This window comes from Carassius carassius, chromosome 2 (genome assembly GCF_963082965.1).
Source record: "Carassius carassius chromosome 2, fCarCar2.1, whole genome shotgun sequence".
NCBI classification, from domain to species: domain Eukaryota; kingdom Metazoa; phylum Chordata; class Actinopteri; order Cypriniformes; family Cyprinidae; genus Carassius; species Carassius carassius.
In genome coordinates, this window is record NC_081756.1 from 23,135,271 (window position 1) to 23,157,837 (window position 22,567).

General features: G+C 37.5%; 1 protein-coding gene across 1 annotated transcript; it reads left to right on the top strand.

The window, feature by feature from the left end:
* Positions 1-842: 842 nt before the first annotated feature.
* Positions 843-15,103, top strand: LOC132106659 (sal-like protein 1). Its single transcript, XM_059512566.1, has 3 exons — positions 843-1,715; positions 8,235-11,644; positions 13,467-15,103. The coding sequence occupies exons 1-3, from the start codon at positions 1,643-1,645 to the stop codon at positions 13,905-13,907; spliced, it is 3,924 nt and encodes a 1,307-aa protein (XP_059368549.1). The 5' UTR covers positions 843-1,642; the 3' UTR covers positions 13,908-15,103.
* Positions 15,104-22,567: the final 7,464 nt, after the last annotated feature.

Consider the following 22,567-nt stretch of genomic DNA (forward strand, 5'->3'; position numbering starts at 1 on the left):
CTACGTTTGGAATGATAAAAAAATGTCAATTTTGTTTTCACGAATGTGGAATTATTAAAACGTTTGTTTTTGCATATGTAGACTATTGACAATTTTAAACGTTTAATTCTCACAAATAATAATAATAATAATAATAATAATAATAATAATAATAATAATAATAATAATAATAATAATGCATTGCAAATGCTTCAGCAGATGATTTGCCTATTGTCAGCTTCAAAAAAGTTGAAGCAAATTAATGTTGCATTTTATGTTAAATTAATGTAAAATAAATTTAACATTAGAAAAAGTTTATCGTATTGTTTTCTGTTATTTTTTTTCATAGATTTCATAGATCATTTGTCAATACATAGCACATTTCCGCAACAGAAGAACAAACTGTTTAAAGAGAGTTCGTTATTTATCCAGCTTAGATCGATTCTTGAATATACTTGTTTCCAAAGAAAACAAGTAGCCTAGCCTATATTTCTTGATGATCTCCAGACTTTTTGATTTTGTACGACTCCTGACGTTTTAGCACTAAATAGTTATTGGATGAGGACTGTCTTCTCAGCCACCGCCTCGAAAGATAAAACAAACCAAAAAAAAATAGTTTTGCTAAATTATTTTCAAACAGGCTAGATGGGACGCATTCGCACGGTCGAGACAGTTCGATGTGAGGCATGAGCGCTTCCCCAGTCTCTCAGTCGCGCGGTGAGAGAGTGAGAGTGGGAAGGAGAGGTGGGTGAGAGACTGAGAGGGACAGAGAGCGCGAGTTATGATAGAACAGAGCACTGACCAATAGAATAACAGAGGGGTGGGGCTGAGGATTTCTCACCGTTCTGCATGGGCCATTAAAGTTTGTTTGTTCGCTGAATGCGGCGTGTGATGAAAACGTGTTACTGATCCCGTTCGGCAATAATCAGATGATTCTGATTTGGGACATTTGATACATTCTTTGGACTCTCGAGACTCCGATAGTTGCCATTACGCACGAAACTCCGTTGCCGAGCTACTTTGAACACCGCTGCCTTGAGAAAAGAGCGACTTGGTTAGAAACGGTGCGCGTGCAATCATCTAGGGGCTGAATTACAACAACTTTAATGCCAATCACAAACGAGGATACACGATACGCTCTGAAACGTCAAGCTACGGGAAATGCTTTGGAAGACCTTTGTCGGAGAGTTTATCCGGACAGTTTTTGGTGAATTGCAACTTTTGAGCACCAGTTTGATGCCCAGGAAGCTCAAAAGATACGGTTAGTCTTTCGAAAGAGAAATTGACATTCCTGTAGTGGCTAAGTTAAGCTCAACGTAGCCACCAGATGGTTGCTAAAAAGGGTTAAACTGTATCTAAAGGGAGTAGGAAAATCCAGCCTTTCTTCCTCACGGATCAACTCATTGGGTGGGAGCAGCAAGAGAGACAAGAGTCCCCAGCAAATCAACGGCTAATTGATTAAAGAGACTTCGTTTGAATAGGGGGCTGGCAAGGTGCCAATCGCCTTTCAGAGGACCCCCTCCACCCCCCTCCCATGATTAATCGCGAGGCATTATTGATAATCATAACAGGACACATGCGCGGTGGATGGGCTCGATTTTCGTAATTTTGAGCAGATTTGATAGTATTTTTTTATTCTTTCGTGGCTGATGCGTGAGCCAGCATGTCGCGGAGGAAACAAGCGAAGCCGCAGCATTTCCAGTCCGACTCGCAGCCGGTCCTAACCGAGCACAATGGTGAGTGCAAGCCCTTATTACACACGTAAACTCGCGCTGCACTTTTTACCAAAAGGGATTTCTAACTTTAGTTTTTATTATTATTATTATTATATAATTATTATATATTTTTTTACTTATTTGGAGTGACATTCCAATGTTTTTAATATCAGACAAGGAATTAATACTGGTAATCTCCCTTTATATTTGTGCTACTGGAGGGACTAGCTGTAAGAGCTCTGTATTTAAGTAGCCCACAGTTGAAATGTTTTAGACTAGCTACTCGAAACTATCACTTTGCGCTAAAACGAAAACACGTTTCATTTAGGACAGTGTGATTCTTCTAAGAATCCCTTTATACCATTCTTAAAGTTTTAGTTTTAAGTTCTCGAGTTGACTTATGAAAGAAAGTAGCATAATATAGGCCTAGGTGAAGTTCGCGTTTAATTTTATTTAGTAAAGATTTGACACAGTTCCTCAGTATTTATTGGTGAAAGTCCAAGAATTAGATTTGTTCTGGGCCGTTTAAGTTGCCCACACAAGTGGGGTTTCGCATGGTTTCAGCTTTTTCCCCCTCCTCCCCTCCTCTGTAGGATATTGCATCTCTAGACTTCAGCAGCACCAAATCACAGACTTTAACAATATGAAACGTTTTAACTTAACGATTATTTTTCTTCGATTCTCTGTATAGTTTTACATCACGTTTTACATCATCTCAGTGACCAGCTGTGCATATCATACTCCTTTATCGAAAGTTATGTCATGCGATCTTAAATGTGGTTGAGACGTTGGCGAAACTTATTTTCTTAAAAATATTCTCCCCCAGTATTTCCAGTTTTGTATGAAACTATGTGATAGGTGATGATTAAGCACATTCAGACTGAACTATGATGTAGTCACGGGCGATCGGATAACCAAATCACATTATCTCATGTAGCCTAATCGAGCTTTTCCATTAAGACTTCACACTTGTAGCCTAATTTAAACTCTTTTTTGCGTCATATTATTTTTTGCTATACCTCCTTATACATTAGATGGGTATCGAAAACTTACACCAATAAGTAATCTCGTTCGTCACATTTTAATTGAGCTTTAAAATAAGTTTTATGATCAAGAGCCGACTTGCTAGTAGCCCGTGCCATGCTGCTCGACACACACTGTCCCACGCTGTGACCAAACTCATCTTTCATACAGCTCCTTGTCAGCTTTTAAAACGTACATTTACTACACATAGCTATTACGCATTTTTCGTAATACAAATAAAAGTTATATTATTAAATAGGCTATAGACCTATTATAAACCTATTAAAAAATATTATTTTCTTTGAACATTTAAAATAACAATAGCCTATAACAAGCCTAATCGTAGCCTATGAATTATTTATTTTATTTTTTGTTCTAATAGGCTATGCTCTCGTAGGCTACTAAATGTAGTCTTTTATGATTTCATAGTTTTTAGTGTTATTTCTGTTTCTGATGTCAGGCAGACAGTGACTTGAGGTTTTGCAACAGCCTACAAATGTAAAGTCTGTACTTGTTTTACTACTTTTAAACTGCATTTATCAAAGGCCGTCTCACTCCCATCGAGCTATAAAAAGAACTCAAAGGGCATAGGCTACTGAACATTCTGATCAGTAAAGTTTCTTACTTGAACCGTTTTAAAACGGAGTGTTTCGGGGGAACTGTCCTATCTCTTGCTTAGCTCAGCGTTTTGTAGGATATCATCTTTCTGGTTGCGTTGGGACCTTTGAAGAGGTAAGGATTTTGTTTCATATGAAAACTAGATCCAAATACTTTTCTTCAATTTTATTTGTATTCAGCTTTCAATTAAATTTATTGTAGATATTCCGTTGTGGAACATGTGACGAATTAACAGAAGTGACCTACTTATACCGTTAATGCAAAAGGAAAAATTAGTAGGCTATAGAAATATAACACGCCGTTATATTAATGACCGGTCTATGACAATCTTTAGGTAAAATATATAAAGAATCTGGCATAACACGACTATTAGCTCTCTAATATTGCAGTAAACAGCAAGGTTGTTTTACGCTCCTCTTCTTCACTTTAAATCTATTTGATTTCTGAGGTTATAAATAAAATAAAACTAAACTGTTTTTCATTATAGATCATGGGCCGCTATAGGCACCAGTTGCTTTTAGATGTAGGCTAACAATTTTAATTTCAAAGGCGTTCCTTAAACTTTCAATATGTGTATGTTTGCTTATAAGAAAAATATATATCAGTGGTAATCGTTAAAGCGCAAGATTTTTTTTCTTGTTGTTGTAGGCTGTTTTAAAAAAAAAACTGATTTTCGTGGCTCTGTGTGTTGAGAGGCAAAACTAAGTAGGCTACATCCCCTTATTTTAACATATATCTCTTTTAATTTGTAGCGAACGCATATGTACAGAAATCAGAAATAACTGGCCCAGATTTACATAAGCAGTAGTGTCTCGACTTATGTGCGAAGGGTAGCCTATTCATAGGTGAATTTTATGTGATTGCTGCTAGAATAAAAAAAAAAAAAAAAGATTTTCAAAATCATGGCATTGCTGGATTTTCCCTTTTAAATTGAATAAAGAAGTGAATGGCAGTGTTTGTCAACCGCTGTCAGCTGACCGAGTTCACATTTTCACCAAATACAGCTCATTCAAAGCTAGAGGCAAAGGCACAACCTGTATGCCAGAGTTCAGAAATACATTGCTGTCTTCATGAATTAAGCATTGCTTGGTAACTTTTTTTCCTTAACCTTTGGTGTAAACCAGGTCTTAATAATTACAAATAAACTTCATTGGTGTTTTCTCTCTTGAGAAAAACTCTTATTCTAAAACGCTAATTTCCTCCCTATGCTTTGCGGCCTGTGTGAGGTATTAGAAAGCAGTATTATGGCTAGACTGAGGTGAGGAGTCTGTCCCTGTTGGCCTGTCACTGAGGGTGGGATGTAGAGCTTTTTTAACCTTTGCAGGCTCCCTCTGTGGGGAGGCGAGGAGAGATCAGGTCACAGTGTGTTCATGTGTACCATGTCTCTGACCTCCACCATGCTGTGCTATAGCTAACCAAACAGGGACTCTTACTTTTTTCTGGGATGGTGTGTGTGTGTGTGTGTGTGTGTGTGTGTGTGTGTGTGTGTGTGTGTGTGTGTGTGTGTGTGTGTGTGTGTGTGTGTGTGAGAGAGAGAGAGAGAGAGAGGAGGTGGGGGGTGATGTGGATTGAGATCAATGTGGCTGCTTTCCCCTTTCACCTCAGCAAATTTGCCACACACCCACCCAGAGAGATTGTCAGTGAGACACCCCCGCCCCCCAAAACAAACACACAAGCATTGCAAACAACAAGGATTTTGTATCTTGTCATTTTGCCAGTGTTTATGTTGTGAAAGTTTTGGTAGTGGCTTTGTTGTCTGTTTTTTTAGTTTTTTTTATTTTTTTATTTTTTTCTCTATAGTCCCCTCTCACAATTGTCCTTTTAAGAGCATGTCATAAGAATTGAGAATAAGGGCTCGGTGACCAGAAGAGAAGCCTTTCCCAGGCACACCATCTAGTGTTCAGTAGGAAGTTTTCTATGGCTTGAGAAGGAAAGTGAGGGAGGGACGCTAAGGGAAAGCAGGAAAGTTGAGGGTGGGTGGTAGATTGTAAGGGACACACAAGGAGGTTCTGAGTGAACGGTAACTCACTCTTCGAAGTCACAACTAGCAAGGCGCCTGCAGCTGAGAAAAGTAACGTAGACATTACAAATTATTCTCATGTATGTTTATCCTCTCTATTTTTCTAGATATTCTTTTTTTCTTTTTTTATCTACTAAAACACAAATTCATTCTCCTTTCTCTGTCTTGATTTACTTGGGATCAGATCTTTGACAAGCTCTGTAGCATGCTAATGATGACCCAAAGCCATCACACTGTAAAGAACTGATCTCATCAAAACTAGCTCTGCCTCACTAATTTACATCACAGCACACAGCCGTGCACAGTGTACAGTAGCTTTCACAAACTGGAGTCGTTTCTTGCTTTCCATGTACTACGTATTGACACACATCTGGCTTTGTAAGCTGCCCATTGCACATTATTGTTTTGAGTATAATTCAAACTCTTTGATATCAATGCTTTTCAATTTGAGAAATGGGTTTTAAAATTCATTTCAATTGACTTATGTTGTTTGTTTGTTTTTTAAAGAGGAAAATAGTTATTTAAAATGTTAATTTATTTGTTCAAATGCTATTCTATTTATTTTTGGGAACACATATGTATTTTATTTATTTATTTATTTGATTTGAACCAGTGTTTACATGCAGAACAAAGCGTATGCTTTATTTTAAGGTCGGAAGTTGTGTCAAAATGTCTATTTGGACAGATATGTCAAGAATTTATTTCATGTGGTGATCGTCAAATCATTGTTTGGAAATTGATAGTTCAATTGTCAACATTTTAGAATATGTATTTTCTTAGAAAACAAGGTATCTTTAATTTTTTTTTTTAAATTTACATTCAAATAGCCCACAGTGATGTAACTTTTGAATATGCATTTCCAAGGATATAGTATCAACTTCTGACTTCTGTGCACAGCAATTTAACCCCCCCCCCAAAAAAAATAACCCTTCATTCCAAAGATATTTGCTATTCTTCATATTTTAGTCTCTTGCAGCACATATTTACCAAGGAAACTATATAATTTTTTGTTAGTATTTTTATTTTGTGATGAAGTGACTGAAATTTGACTAAAACCAAAAACAAAGGTCTTCAACGGGTTGCACTGAATAAATTTAAGTTGTTTCATTTTTGGACTGAATTTTCATAACATTATATGACTGTAAATAAACAAGCGACTGTTAGTATGCAGTCGCTAATAATTATTATTAATACTACATAATTATTATTACTATTAATATCAGTTATATATACATATATTTTGAAAACAAATTAATAACTTTTCCTAATAAGCAATGTGACGTGATTTAAACTTCAATCCTTAAATTCTTCCCAAGTAATCTTTTTTCCAGCCCCTCGCTAAATTCACTTTTTCCGTTTCATTACCCTCTACTCAATAGACTTTTAATATTAAAAGTTTTTCATCAAAAAAGTCCCCGTCTGGGCAACACATCGTTTGTGTGATACACGGCTTTACTGTCATGGCAACTTTAACATTATCTGATGTTCCAGCTCAGAGAGACACAGGGAGAACATAATCCCTGAATTAAACAGGATCTGCTTTAGAGCCAGCCGTGATGAGCAGGCTGGGCCCTCGCCCCTCTCCCCTGCTCTGACACTCCCATGCTGGGGAACAATGGGGAGCCATCCTGTCTCTCCACAGGGCTGGGACACACTTCTTGCAGGGGTTTCATTTGCAAATGAATCTCCACGATGATGAAAATGTTGAGAGCAAAGCCCCACAATGAGTGGGACTCATAGATAATTGCAATTTGTAAATCAACTTGTATGTTAAACAGCATGGTTTTGGAGGGACAAAAGAGAGGAGGTGGGATGAGAAAGAATGAGGAAACTGGAGAAAGGCCACAGCCCTCAAAGAAGGGAGGGAGTGAACAGAACAGTTTTTCTCACTTTTTTTTTTTTGCAAGTGCTTATGGTTCATTTTTAAGAAGAGGTTTCAACCTGTTCCACTGTTAAATTTAAATAAAAATCATCTCGTTTTCTGGAATGTGATATTATTACACTTGTTTAATCAAGCAAATAGTTTCTTGCTTAGTCAAATGTTCAGTAATTGTTTACTTTTTTGTATTTATATGCTTGCATTGAAAATGCTGCATAAACAATCAAATGTTACAAATGTTCCTACTGATTGAATAATGATTTAGCATTCCAAATAATGTAAAAAGATGATCATGAAATTACTTAATTCATGCTTAGCATGGTATGAGTCAATTTCTCTGCTCCTGTAGAGTGCCTAGCAATCTGAATGCCAAAGGCTTACTTGTTCCTGTCAGATCCTGATTGCGGGCTGACTGGATACAAATTAGTTTAGTGACAGGGATAACCTGTCCAAGATGCCTGCAGTGGGTTGAAAATGAGCAAAGTTGACAGCAAATTGAAAGTCTAATAAGTCCTTCAAATGGTTGATTTGTGCCTAGTGGACATGTAGACATTGAGGAGTATGAAATATTGGAAATCAATGGCCCTCTATGAGATTTCATTAGGGCCCATTGTTCTCAGTTCATAGTATTTTTATGTTTTGATGGATTATCTGAAGAAAATGATTACCTAAGGTGGTTGAATTGATGGGACTTTGATACACATCTTCAAAGATCACTTTTAAGCAATATTGTAAAAGTGCTATTGATTTTGTCTCTTTTCTTATCTTATTTCATCATAGCTCTACATAGTGTGGAGGCTTTTTTCTTGGTGTTATTTGGTATTTGTTTATTTTTTTATGTTTTTTTATTTTATTTTTTTACGTATGAAGGGGATAAGCAGTAAACTGATTAACAGAAGATTAACAACAAAAGAATTTGAACAGATAAAGCTGCTTCTTCAGATACAAAACGTTTCTAATCACTAATCCCCATGTTCGCCCCTCTTATTTTCCTCTGCAGGGGACACAAGGACCCACCCGGACGACTCCCCCTGTAAAGAATCGGGTGCCCATGTCTGCAGCAGATGTTGCGCAGAGTTCTTTGAACTATCGGATCTTGAACAACACCAGAAGAATTGCACTAAGAATCAATTAGTTCTAATCGTGAATGAAAATCCAGTGTCTCCTTCCGGAACCTTCTCCCCAGGCTCCTCTCCTCATAATCCTGATGAGCAGATGAATGGTACAACTAATAACACAGATCAAGCAGAGTTGACTGACCTTTTGGAGCAGAACGTACTTGACAAAGAGGAGGCCATGGACACTGAGATGTCAGGAGTCTCTGCACCCCATAATGATGGAAGTGGACATATTGCTGGTGGCAGCCCACTCAGTAGTGTTGGAAGCAGCCATGGAGCTCTGAGCAGCACTGGGTCCAACATGGGGAACTCTGTCATCTCTGCCTCACTACCTCAGCTGGGTAACTTGACTGAGCTGGGCAATTTTTCCATGATCAACAGCAATGTCATTATTGAAAACCTACAAAGCACCAAAGTGGCTGTGGCTCAGTTTTCTCAAGAGACCAGAGCAGCAGGGGGGCAAAGGGTGGCTGTACCACCCCTCATGGAGCAGCTTCTGGCCCTACAGCAGCAGCAGATCCATCAGCTACAGCTCATAGAGCAGATTCGTCACCAGATTCTTCTGCTAGCCTCACAGTCACCTGAGCTCCAAACACCGCCTAATTCTTCCCCTGTGACTTTAGGTTCAGGTACTAGCCCACTAACCACTCTTAGTTCCCATTTATCTCAACAGTTGGCAGCTGCTGCAGGGTTAGCACAGAGCATAGCTAGCCAATCTGCAAGCATTAGCAGTTTGAAACAGATGGCTAATGTTGTGCAGTTACCTCAGAACAGTTCCAGTGTGGGAGAGTCATCTCAAAACCTTGGAGCATCAGGGCCAGTTACAGTTAATGCCCAACCTTCAGACAAAAGGCCAGGTAATGCAGGAAGCTTGCATCCACAGTTAGGAAATCCATCAATTGCAATGTCATCCACACCAGCCTTTGCAATGGGAAGCCTTTTGAATCCTGTGGCTAATACCCTTCTACCTCAGTCCCCACCAGGCAACACAATATTTTCCAGTGCATTGCCCAGTGTCGGTACTACAGTTGAGGATCTCAACTCACTGGCTGCACTTGCTCAGCAAAGAAAAGGCAAGCCACCTAATGTCTCTTCTTTTGAACCGAAGAGTAGCTCTGAGGATACATTTTTCAAACATAAGTGCAGGTTTTGTGGCAAGGTGTTTGGTAGTGACAGTGCTTTGCAGATTCACTTACGTTCTCACACAGGTGAGAGACCATACAAATGCAACATATGTGGCAACCGGTTTTCCACCCGTGGAAACTTGAAAGTTCATTTTCAGCGTCATAAAGAGAAGTATCCACACATTCAGATGAACCCATATCCTGTCCCAGAGCATCTAGACAATATTCCTACGAGTACTGGCATTCCCTATGGTATGTCTATGCCTCCTGAGAAGCCAGTAACTAGCTGGCTGGATAGTAAACCTGTTCTGTCAACTCTGACGTCTTCTGTTGGCATGTTACTTCCACCAACTATACCAAGCCTGCCTCCATTCATCAAGAAGGAAGATAATAACTCAGTGGCTATAAGCAGCCATTCTCATTCTGCTAAAAGCGACTCAGGTCCTGCTGATGCACCCATGAAGAACAGAGATAGTTTGTTGGAAGAAGGTGAGAGCACAACCCTGCCTACCTCAAATGAAAAAGTTGAAGAAATCAACCGTTCATCCGGTTTAATGACAAACATGAGCTCTGCAGTAGAGGGTACTATTGAGTACACCACCTCCAACAGCCCTCCAATGGCCACTAACCCACTCATGCCCCTGATGTCAGAACAGTTCAAAGCTAAGTTTCCTTTTGGGGGTCTCCTTGATCCTCTCCAAGGTTCAGAAACATCTAAGCTTCAGCAACTCGTTGAGAACATTGACAGGAAAGTGACAGACCCTAATGAGTGTGTTATCTGCCACCGTGTTCTTAGTTGCCATAGTGCACTCAAAATGCACTACCGCACACACACCGGGGAGAGGCCTTTCAAATGTAAAGTGTGTGGTCGTGCCTTCACCACCAAGGGCAACCTCAAGACTCATTACAGTGTCCATCGAGCTATGCCGCCCCTGAGGGTCCAGCATTCTTGTCCTATTTGCCAGAAGAAGTTCACAAATGCTGTTGTACTTCAGCAGCACATTCGCATGCACATGGGTGGACAGATCCCTAACACCCCTCTTCCTGACAACTATCCAGAATCCATGGGATCAGATGCTGGCTCCTTTGATGAGAGAAACTTTGATGATCTTGACAACTTCTCTGATGAAAACATGGAAGGAATCGAGGATGGACCAGACAGCAGCATTCCAGACACACCAAAGTCAGCTGATGCATCTCAAGACAGCCTCTGTTCATCCCCTACTCCACAAGAGTCTTTAATCATGGAGAACCAGGAGAAGAGCGCCAACCAGGGAGCAAAAGATGAAGTGTACTTTGATCAAGGAAAATCAGTGGAGAATGGAGTAGTGGAAGGAGATAGACTCACAAATGACTCCTCTTCACTTGGAGGTGACATAGAAAGCCAAAGTGCTGGAAGTCCAGCTGTATCTGAATCTACCTTTTCCATGCAAGCTCCATCACCCTCTAATGGTACTATCCAACAGCAAAAGTCTCCTAGTCTGGAGGATCGGCAGCAGAGGGCATTGTTATTGGACCACATCAGTGCGGGTCTCATGCAGTCTCATTCTGCCAGTCCTGGAGCTCTGGATCTTACTTCAGTTAACTCATCAAAAGATCCTCTTAGTATGCTTTTCCCCTTCCGTGATCGAGGCACCTTGAAGAATACAGCATGTGACATCTGTGGCAAAACATTTGCCTGCCAGAGTGCCTTGGACATCCATTACCGAAGCCATACCAAAGAGAGACCATTCCTTTGCACAATATGCAACCGGGGCTTTTCCACAAGGGGGAACTTGAAGCAACATATGCTGACTCACCAGATGCGAGATTTGCCCTCCCAGCTCTTTGAGCCTAACACCAGTCTTGCCTCCAGCCCAACTCCATCCCTTCTGTCTGTTGGACCCTTGTCCTCTATGATGAAGACTGAGGTTAACGGCTTTCTGCATGGTCTTCAACCTGAAGTAAAAGACTTGCCCTCCTCACTGGTGACCTCATCTGCTTCCACCTCTCCAGTACTTTCGACTGCCCCACCACGGAGAATGCCTAAGCAGCACTACTGTACCACTTGTGGGAAGACATTTTCCTCATCCAGTGCTCTGCAAATCCATGAGAGAACCCATACGGGAGAAAAGCCCTTTGCTTGCACCATCTGTGGACGAGCATTTACCACCAAAGGAAATCTCAAGGTAATTACTGGTTTATATAAAATGGAAGTGAATTTGTCTGTTCTTATGAAATACATTATTTGACAATCTTACTTGACGTTATTTTGCTATTCATGTTTGTGAAAAGCCAGCCAAAATAGGTACTGACTGTAAAAAAACAAGTACCGATGAGGGAAAATAAGTAGAATGTGTTGAGAATAATAATGGTGTCTGTATGTGGGGGGATGGTACAAGCAGGTATAAAAATAGATCAGCAGTGCAAAAAAAAACAAAAAAAACAAAAAATTATATATATATATATATATGTATATATATGTATATGTATATATGTGTATATATATATATATATATATATATATATATATATATATATATATACATATATACATATACATATATGTATATATATATATATATATATGTATATATGTATGTATATATGTGTGTGTATATATATATATATATATATATATATATATATATATATATATATATGTATGTATATGTATGTATATATATATATTACAGAGCCCCGCACATGACATGCAGGAAAAATTAGTAGGTTAAATCGTGTGCGTTCCCTCGATTTACTATTTCGTTCACCCGATTTATAAATTGTGCACACGATTTACTAATTTGTTCCCTCGATATCGACTGAACGCAATAGTAAATTGAGGGAGCGCAATATTAATCGTGTGCACGTTTTAGTACATTGAGGGAACGAATTAGTAAATCGTGGACACAATTTATTTATTTTTTCTTGCATTTCATGTGCGGTGCTCCGTTATATATATAGGAAGGTATACAGAAATAATAAAGAGGAAGTGGAAATGTTAAGTCATCAAATTAATATGAATATTGGGCTAAAACCTGAGCTTAACAGGCTTTAAACACATTTAACAGCAGCATTCACCCTAAGCAGTGGTACGCTCAAAATCTTTACAGAATTTATCTCATGAAAAACATTTTCTCTTTGATTGCAATGAATAAAAAGCCTTGCACACAGATAAACAGAATCCTGGGGGTTTTATATGGATATTTGATTGCACTAATTTGTATGAAACGTGATTCGCTATAGGCATAATTTTCAGGAAGAAATGTAAATGTCAAACTACAAATGTATTTCTGAGTAAATAAGTATGAACACTTTTAGTGAAGTAAAAAATGGAAAATGAATTTTAATAAGTCCGATTTCACTGCATAAAATATTGATTTGTACTATAAATGTACTATTTTGTGAAAAAAAACAACAATAATAATGATAAATTAGCAATGCATTTAACACTATCAGTTTGAAAAGATTATCATATGAATGGGGAATGGGGGATCACTAAATCATTTTAGAGCTTTGTAAACAAAAATAAAAGTAGCGTAAAGATGTGCAAATATCAAGGTATAAATTTTATACCTCATATGTTCAGTTCTACACTAAGGGTTGCAACAATTAAACAAGGTACTTTTTCCCCTGAATGTATTGCATGCATCAAGGATGAACTGGGGTCAACTGTCAGATACAATACTGTCCAGCACAATGAAAGTGGACAGTGCAATTTTCTCAGAACACACATCTACCAAAGGCCATTTGTTTCATATGCAGACCACCATTCTCAGTGAATGAATGTTACAACATTTTAACCTTGTTTTAATAATTAGACAAATGCTGCTTCCAGTGGGCCTATTTTAATACTAATTGTTATACTACTTCTCTTTTTCCATTGCATCATCTTACGTGTTATTCATTTTAATGTTTCCAATTTTAAAACATTTTAGCTCTCCTGATCCTTTGTTTTTATTCTCTTTAATCCTTTTGTTTCCACTTCCTTATTTCTCTCTGTCTCACTAGGTGCATATGGGTACCCACATGTGGAACAGTGCTCCTGCACGACGTGGTCGCAGGCTTTCAATAGATGGTCCCATAGCTTTCCTTGGCACCAACCCTGTAAAGTTCCCTGAGCTCTTCCAAAAGGACCTAACTGGTAGGGCTGGAAACGGAGACCCAACAAGCTTTTGGAATCAGTATGCTGCTGCTTTCTCTAATGGCCTGGCCATGAAGACCAACGAGATCTCTGTAATCCAGAATGGAGGCCTGCCCCCTCCACTGTCAGGGAGTGTGGGCAATGGGGGCAGTTCTCCGATCGGAGGTTTGACAGGCAGCATGGAAAAGCTGCATAACTCTGAGCCCAATCCTTCTCTGGCTGGCCTAGAAAAAATGGCCAACACAGAGAATGGGACTCACTTCCGCTTCACACGCTTCATGGAGGACAAGGAGATAGTGACCAACTAGAGAATAATTTTTGATGTGCTCATGAACAAACATACACTCTTTTAACTGGCACACACACACACACACACACACACACACATGCTCCCGTATATGCATCCATGAAAGAAAGAATGAAAAAAGAAAAAACTATCAGCATTTGCTTGCCATTAAGACTTTATGAAGAGGAGTTTGAAAAGAACTTGCTTTTTTTGTACAATGTACAACATGTTATAGTTTTATGGAGCTTATTTATTAGTGATTATAACCTTGCTCGAAAAACCAAGTGAAAATATTAACAGTTACTTAGTTTTTATGCTATTTTCTGTTTTATCAACAGAGTGAATCTGTATGAGTGTTTAAAGTGTGCTTTTGAAACTTAGCTTTTCTTGGTAGAAGACTTCACCATGGCATTAAATTATTTTCTATCTCTAGTATGTGTTAACTAAACTTGATGTTCATGTAATTATTTAGAGCTTAAAAAGTGCAACGTAAGGCTGTAAATACTGTACACTTATCTTTGCTAGATGGTTTACAAGCTGTGTAGAAACTTTCCTCTAAGAAATATCAACATTTCATAAATCCAGGGACATAGGTTAGTCCTTTTCTCTCTGTCTTGTAAGTTAAAAAGAACAAAAAAGTAAAAAAAAAAAAAAGGTTTTCACCTCAGCTGTTTATTTAGACCTTAGTATTTTCACTTTGCTTTTTACTACATTCAGTTCTCACTCTTTATGTGTGCTTATAGGATAAAAAGCATAAATGGTTATTAGATAACAACATGGAGAGGTCCACACGCTTACGAATGGGAGAGTGAAATGCCATGTGTGGTCTTGAGGTTTTGCTGGGCTTGCAAACAGCTGCTAGGTACTAGCGTCTTTGTTTCACATATTCTGCACTTCGTGTGTTGACGCGCCCTATGCCTACGTATTTTCTCGGATGTGGAGCAACAAATTCCTTTACAGCAATTGTACATAGTCTTACTCGAAGACAAGGTCCATCTCGGCAAGGGGAGAGATGATGATGGGGTTTTTATAAATATTATATAAATATATATATATATATATATATATGGACTGTTACATGCACTTTCTTGAAAAGTTGGAAGATCTTTTAGGGCCCAGTTTCTCTACAGTTTAATACCTACTAACAGCTACGATACTGTAATTCTTTACTAATCAAATACATCAGTTTTCCAAAAGAAAGTGTCCGTCTTGATGATTCATTTGTATTTTTTTTTTTCTTTCTTAAGAAAAATATTTTTCGTATTTAAAATATTTAAAATGTTGAGTTTGCACAGTCGACAATCCTGGTTTTAGCTCAGGCAGAATTGTTTTTTATTTTTATTTTTTTGGCTTATGGACTATGGATTTCTTCTCTTGCAGAGTGCATTAAACGTGTGAAATGTTAATCCAAAGTCGGTTACATATTTAACTTCAACGTGTCAGACTGCGTCCGGCAGGATGCAAATGCAATTACAGAGCGCTTCATTAAAACACATGCAGCTCTGCTGTAAATCACATTTCTGAGTTCATCATTCTGGCGGTTGACAGGCTTCAGCATCTTTAATTAAACAATCGATCGTTTTAGAAGCCCCTTTCTTTCAGAGTTTGTACAGATGGATTGGTTCACCGTTACTGTCTCATATGGAAAACTTTTCATGTCCGTTTTCTTTGAGTTAATAGGTTTTTAGCTGAAAAAAAAAAAAAAAAAGAAAAAAAAAAATATATATATATATATATATATATATATATATATATATATATATATATATATATATATATATATATATACTCGGTAACCTACTTTAAATGTTTAATGTTACGAGATGTTGCTTTTAACCAGACTCTAAATATATACATTTTATAATTATAAAAATATAAATTAGCCTATTTAAATTAATTTTAGGCTGCACAAACACAATGTGGCATACATATACTATAGGCTATATATATATATATATATATATATGCCTATATATAAAGCGTTTAAGTGAATGTCACCGAACCATTGCGTAGTGGATATTAAAATAAATAAATAAATAAATACATACATACAACAACTATCAATCTATCACCGTTTAAAATAAATGTCCTGCTTTTTCACCAGCTGCATTTAATTTAACAGACCACTGCACTTCCTGAAACGCAAAATCTGTTAATTTGAGGCTTGCATCCTCTCGCCGCATGCCGCCTCCTCCCCGGATTTTATAGCTGGCTAAATTCCCCAATATTTACACGATCGCGATGCTAAATGACCCTTGCAAACAGTCCGAGAGCGGCAGAGGGTCCCCGCCCCTCTTAATCTGTGCTCACTCGTCTAGCGCCAGAGACAGGCGCTTTGTTTGAACACCTCGTCAGCTTCTGAAGTATTCAATGACAGTCCGCGCGCAATTTATTGACACTATTGATACGAACCGCCTCTCAATTATGACATTTGTCATCGGTATTTGAAATCAGAGTTATTTGATTCACAACCGTTAAACTTTGCACGAGGACAAATGCAGTCCTTAATTATTTATATTATGTATTTATTTTTGTCAAATGTAGCCTATTTATCGACTAAAGCCAATAGGCTAGCCTACTATAATTTAATTTTAACGTAAACCTAATTATGAAAACCTAATTGTTTCACCTTTTTCTTTTTTCTTTTTGGCAGTGTTTAATATCGTTGAACATTATTAAACAACGTTTTATGAATGTATATGTGTTATGTTAACATAAGGATGTCGATACAGAAGAATAAGAAAAAATATCAGATATTGCAAAATAGCAGTTTAAACCAGAGAGCGATGAGACAGCTATTTTATTTTACTTCTTTTTTTTTTCCTTTTTTTTTAACCTGTTATTTGATGATGATGATGATGATGATGACGACGACGACGATGATGATGATGATAACTGATGGCTGGATATGTGATCAATCAAAAAAAAAAAAAAAAAAAAAAAAAACCGGATTGTTCCAATCCAGTTCTCATTCAAATGTGATTTTTCTACTTTTCAGTAAACCCCCCTTTTCATTTATTTCCTTTTAAAAAAAGAACAAATAACACAATTAATAAATAGAAAATTTAAAGAGATGTCCATGTACTAAAAACAGATCAATATTATTCTTTCATATGTCTTTAGTTCAGTGAAGTTCTTATTATGAGTTTGAAATGTTACACTACAAATACGATTACAAATTGTATTATTGTTATTATTATTATTATTATTATTATTATTATTCAATGCAGTCAATTATCCTCTTATTTATACCAACTCAAAACATATGGATGTCTAATAAGCAGACAATTTTATATATAATAAAGTATTTATAAAATAAATACTTTAAGTATAGCAATAAAGTATTTATTTAAAACACATGCACACACTGAATGAGCTATAGGAACAATCCATGAGAGAAACTATGTGTGTGTCTGTGTATATAAAGGTCTTCTGTACATGTATGTATAAAAGAATGAGAAAGTGAGAAATTGTCTACACCTAACCAAAATGAGAGCAGGGAATAAAATAATCAAATAATAAGAAGAATAATAATAATGACACCCCTTACCTCCTGCCTTGCAGTGCAAAAAAATGAATAAATAAATAAAAACATATGTGACACACGTTTTCTGGCAGTGCATTTTTAAAAACACACAAATATGAAGGAACTGAGTGCACCTTTCGGTTTCTCATGTTTTATTGTTGTTTGATCAGTGTTAAGTGTACTCTAGTATTTATGCTCATGCTTCAGAGTATATTGATCAGTTTAATTGGCTTTTATGATACAGGTCGTATGTCGTATTTAATGCATCTAGGCCACTTTATTTTAGGTTAACTGTAATATTTGTGTTGGTTAACAATATATTATGTGTACATCAGTCTATGAGAATATGCAATTTAATAAAAGTGGTAGGATGAGGAAGAGAACCAGACTATAATGAGGCTTTTCAAACCTCAGGTTGACTGATTGTATGTGGATTTATCTTGTGAAGAAGACACAGTCTCAGAAACGGCTGATGTAATAAGAGATTGTATTGAATTCTATTCACTGTTTTGTTTTTGCAATTGAGTTGCAGTATGTACAGTTATAGAGGTGTGGTGTGAATGAGTGAATAATAAGGAAGGGGGCTGTTGTTTCAGTTTATCAAAGAGGAAGGTTAAGAGATCTGACAGGATTCAGCACTGTGTATGATCCTCGGGGACAGAGTGTGCAATCTCTTCACGTAGCGGACCCACCTCTGCTCTGTATTGTCTGTGCTGGCTTTAGCCCCGAAGGCTGGCTGTGACTCCCTGCTGTGATTTTGGTCTACGCAGGGGAGATCAAAGACACATTTGGGACAATTGAAGTGCTGCTCGACCGAGCCAATACTCAGCACCACACCTGCCCACCTGTCAAACATTCCCAGGTGTCAGGCGAGTGTGACAGTAGCGGGCCGTGTAGGAGCAAAGGATACGATTAGGGAAATTAGTGATGTCTTTTGTGCTTCATGGATCCACTACTCATTTTGTTTTTCATCTGTTTGTTGTCTGTTATTAGTGTTCATCCTTACTTCTCCAGTATTTTCTCCCTTTTCTTAACTCCCTCCTGACCTCTGTTCTCATGGTTCATGATTTCCTGAGGAGAGAGCCTCAGTCTCTGAGACATGTACACAGTTTGGCTGAAAGAGGACCTCTAGATTGAATGAGCAAACCTGGAGGAATATTTCTCAGCCTGTCTTTGTGTGTTTGTGTTATCATGGCAGAGTAATCAAAGCCAACACGTGCCATCTTTACACTGCAAGAACAGCACAGAAGCTGCATCTCAAGCAGCATACAACGAAAAGATAAATTCACACGTATCGTTTAAAGCTGCATAAATGAAGAAGAAATGCATTTAGACTGAATTTAACATTGCAGAATTATTTTTGTTAACATATATTTTAAATAAATGAAGGCTATATTAATTTTTCATGTCTCAACAATAAAAGAGGTTTAAGGCTGCTCTTATGATGCAATTAATTATTTTTATAATATTTAGTCAATGTCAATCAAAATGAAATGGATGCATTTTCAAAATAGAAAAAAAGTGTTTGAGGAAGCAAACAGGCTGCAGAATTAGTTTGAATGTTATTTTTTTTTTCAATAAACTTTATTGTATCAAATTCAAATAATAATAATAATAATAATAATGAAAAAAAAAATCATAAATTGAAAGGGACCAATTATTCAACCCTGAGTTTTGCACAACTCTCATTTTAGTACAGCTTGTATGCAGCCTGGCATCTTAATGTCAGAATTCAGAGCAGGTGCGAAGTCACCTATGAAAAAATTTCAGTCAAAAAGTACAGCTTTCTCAATCTTTCTGTTTTCTGTTTGTATAGGCCATATCTCTCTCTATCTTTCTCCCACTAAATCCTGAATCAGGGCTCTGTCTTCTGCTCGGTCTGGCCACAGGTTCAATCTACACGGTTTCCTGAGGTGGGGCAGGGGCCTGGCTGTGGTCCAAGTGTGCAAGTCATTTATCTGTCCACTCCTTCAGCTTTTCTCCTGGCGTAGAGCGACACACACACAGAGATATTGTATTACAGCTGCCATTGTCCCTAGACAGACAGGTGGGACTCTCACTGTGGGGTCCTGAAAGCCAGGCGGCAGTAGGCAGACATTGGGTGCGTACTTTATTAGTGCACTCATGCCTGCAGAAGCCTCCCAACAGTACGAGGGGAGGGTGTACAGTAAGGTCTTGTCCCTCTCACAGAGCGATGGCTGTCTCAGGCTTGGGTTTATCATCACTGCTGAAATTGCTGGAAGTTCTTTTGTTGGGGCTTTATTGCAAGAGGGGTATTTAGCCTCATTCTGATGCTAATGCCTTACATTTTAGGGGCTCAGAGCTCCCTCTCCAAGTCTCAGGGTCGCAAGGGTGGTGACACTGTCCGTTATGAAAACAGTTCCCTCTATCTCTCCCTCCTTTCTTTTTCCCCTTGTGAATAAAAGAAGAGAAGGGCTGCATTTAGGCCATCTGGGCTTCCAGTGCTTGAGTGTAATTTAATGTGTAGGTCCATTTTAAGATGAAGCCCATGTACTCTTGTGTGGTTTGTCTGTAGAACGGAGCCCAGATCAGTTTCCCCTTCCTTTAAGAGCAGTGGGAGATTAAGTAGGTTGATTGTGTTCCTTTCACCATCCAAATAAGGGCTGGTAACCTTAGCCCGTACTGTCTGCCTGTCTCAAAGACAGGTAGATGCTCCCTCCTCCGTTAATGTCATCCTGTAGATTACGTTTCCTCATCGTCAAAGTGTCTTAAGATGCACTGTAAGGACACACATTCCTTACCTATCCCTCCAATTACTGTACAAGGACAACGAAGGAGCTGTTTTCAGAAAGAAGAGAAAATTACATATGCTAGTGGTAGGCACATATAAATGTATGCATTTCTATACACTGTGATCAGCCTCATTGATTGTGGTATGCAGTCATTTAAGTAGCTCAGGTATACATAAAACTATTCTTCCTTGAGTCCCATCTCCTCTGCTATTTGGTTCACTCATGAGTTATGGTATATTAGGATATACAATTATGAGCAAGGATAGGATATAAAATTATAAAAATCAAATATATTATTTGATTTTGTTTTTGACTAAAAAGATTAGGTTACCAAATATACAATTCAAACATTTATAATAATAATAAATGGAAATCGATTATAGTAAATTATTATAAATATATTTTTGATTGCTAATAGCTAATTATTTGAATCAAGAACAGTTTGGTACAATCTTTCCATTATTAAAGTGTTTAATTATGCTGGAAATTGCCTTAACCTGCTTTCTGTATTATAAAATAAATCTTTATTCATATTTATCATATGAACAGTATTCTGTAAATTTAGAAACAGCACTTTTGTGTTTTCACTGTTTGTCTCCATTTTTTGTCTCTTTTTCTCTTTTTCTTACTGCACGGCTAGTACTTGGATACACAGCTAATTTTTTAACCTTTCTTGTGCTATTATTCATTTCTAAATCACTTTCCATAAAAGCTGCTGATAAATGAATAAATGTAAAGTTTTTTCCTGCTTATATTAATAATCTCTCCTCTCAATATATATTTTTTTATTTAGCATTTTTTTCAATCACACTTGTGTTCATTTCAGTCTTGTTTTCTCTCTGTATTTCCCCCTTAATCCATCTCTTTTTTTCTCCATTGTCTCCAGTGTGGTTTCAGGAGTAACGGCTGAGTTTTAATATTAACCTGTTGTGATGAGGGCTTGTCAGCATGAATATGTATGCGTGTACTCTAAATGGATACTGAGCTCTCTCAGTCACCTCTGAATGGTGGGAACAGAGATACAGACCCTGATAGGACTTATAAGAGTCTCTCACAGGAGCCATTTAGTTTCCAGTGTTGTTTTATGGGCCTGGAAAAAAACCTGTAAACATTCATACTGATATCAGTGGTTCTTTACAGTGTAACACGATTGACCCCTGCTAAGCTTTGTGTGTTACCGACTGAGAATCACTGGTTGTCAGGGTGACTGGCTCAAATATGTTTTTTGGGCTTTTGATCCAAGTCTTGCTAAAATGAGACTGAGGAATGCATGCCTCAAAAAGATGTTATTCTCTCAGACCAGACGTGACCATGGCATCTGACATGAATGACAAATATCCTGTCTAACAGGTTAATGTTTAATTGCCTAAAGTCTAGTTCTAACAGTTCTAAATTAGCCCTGAAGAGACTTTTTATTTTTATTATATATATATATATATATATATATATATATATATATATATATATATATATATGTATGTATGTATGTATGTATGTATGTATGTATGTATTTTCACTCTGAGATATTGTGTTCTGCAAGTGATTGAAAAAAAAGGAAAGATTTCTAGATAGATGTATGTTACCAACAAAGTAGGGTATGCCTTTATAATGTAAAGTATTTACGCATTAAATGTAAAGTATCATGAAGAGAGAGGAAATATCAATGAATAACCAGAATTAAAGGGATGGTTTACTTATGCTTGTTCCCAGAGTACTTTTAATTTCTGCATCTACAGCACAAAACATTTACTTACCAATAGAAACAGAGTCCACCCTGTAGTTTAAAACCTCTTAGAGGTCTTTGGCTTTTTTATTAGATAATCGATATGACCATATTAAAACAACAGAATAAACTTAGTGATTCTCATATACTTCATTATTGCAGCCATTTGACCGGGCAGCATATTTGAGCAAACTGCATGTCACAGACCATCAATATGGCTCTAATCATGGTTAGTTATAGCTGTACTATAATGGCCAAGCCTCCTGTGGTCACTGGTCCACTGTATGATTGCTCCATATATATGTGTGTGCTGTGCAAACTAGTGGAAAGAGAATGGGATGCTCAGCATTTGCACTAACAATTTGATTATGTTGTTGAATTACTGTTATATAGATCTGCTGAGGCATTCATTTCACCGTATGAAGAGAGAGAGAGAGAGAGAGAGAGAGAGAGACAGTCTGCGGTATGTGAATACCGCAGGTGTGTTTATTGCGGTATCTGTGTTGTTGTTGGTTTTTTTTTTTTTTTTTTAATCACTGTTTATTTAGTTTGCTGTGTGGGTGTCAGTGTTCCTCTGAGAGATTTGCTGTGAAATACAACCCTTGAGCTGTCATTACTGTGAAAACAATTCTGATAGCCTGGAAATGATAATGCTATTTTGTCTAAGAACATTGTGCTGT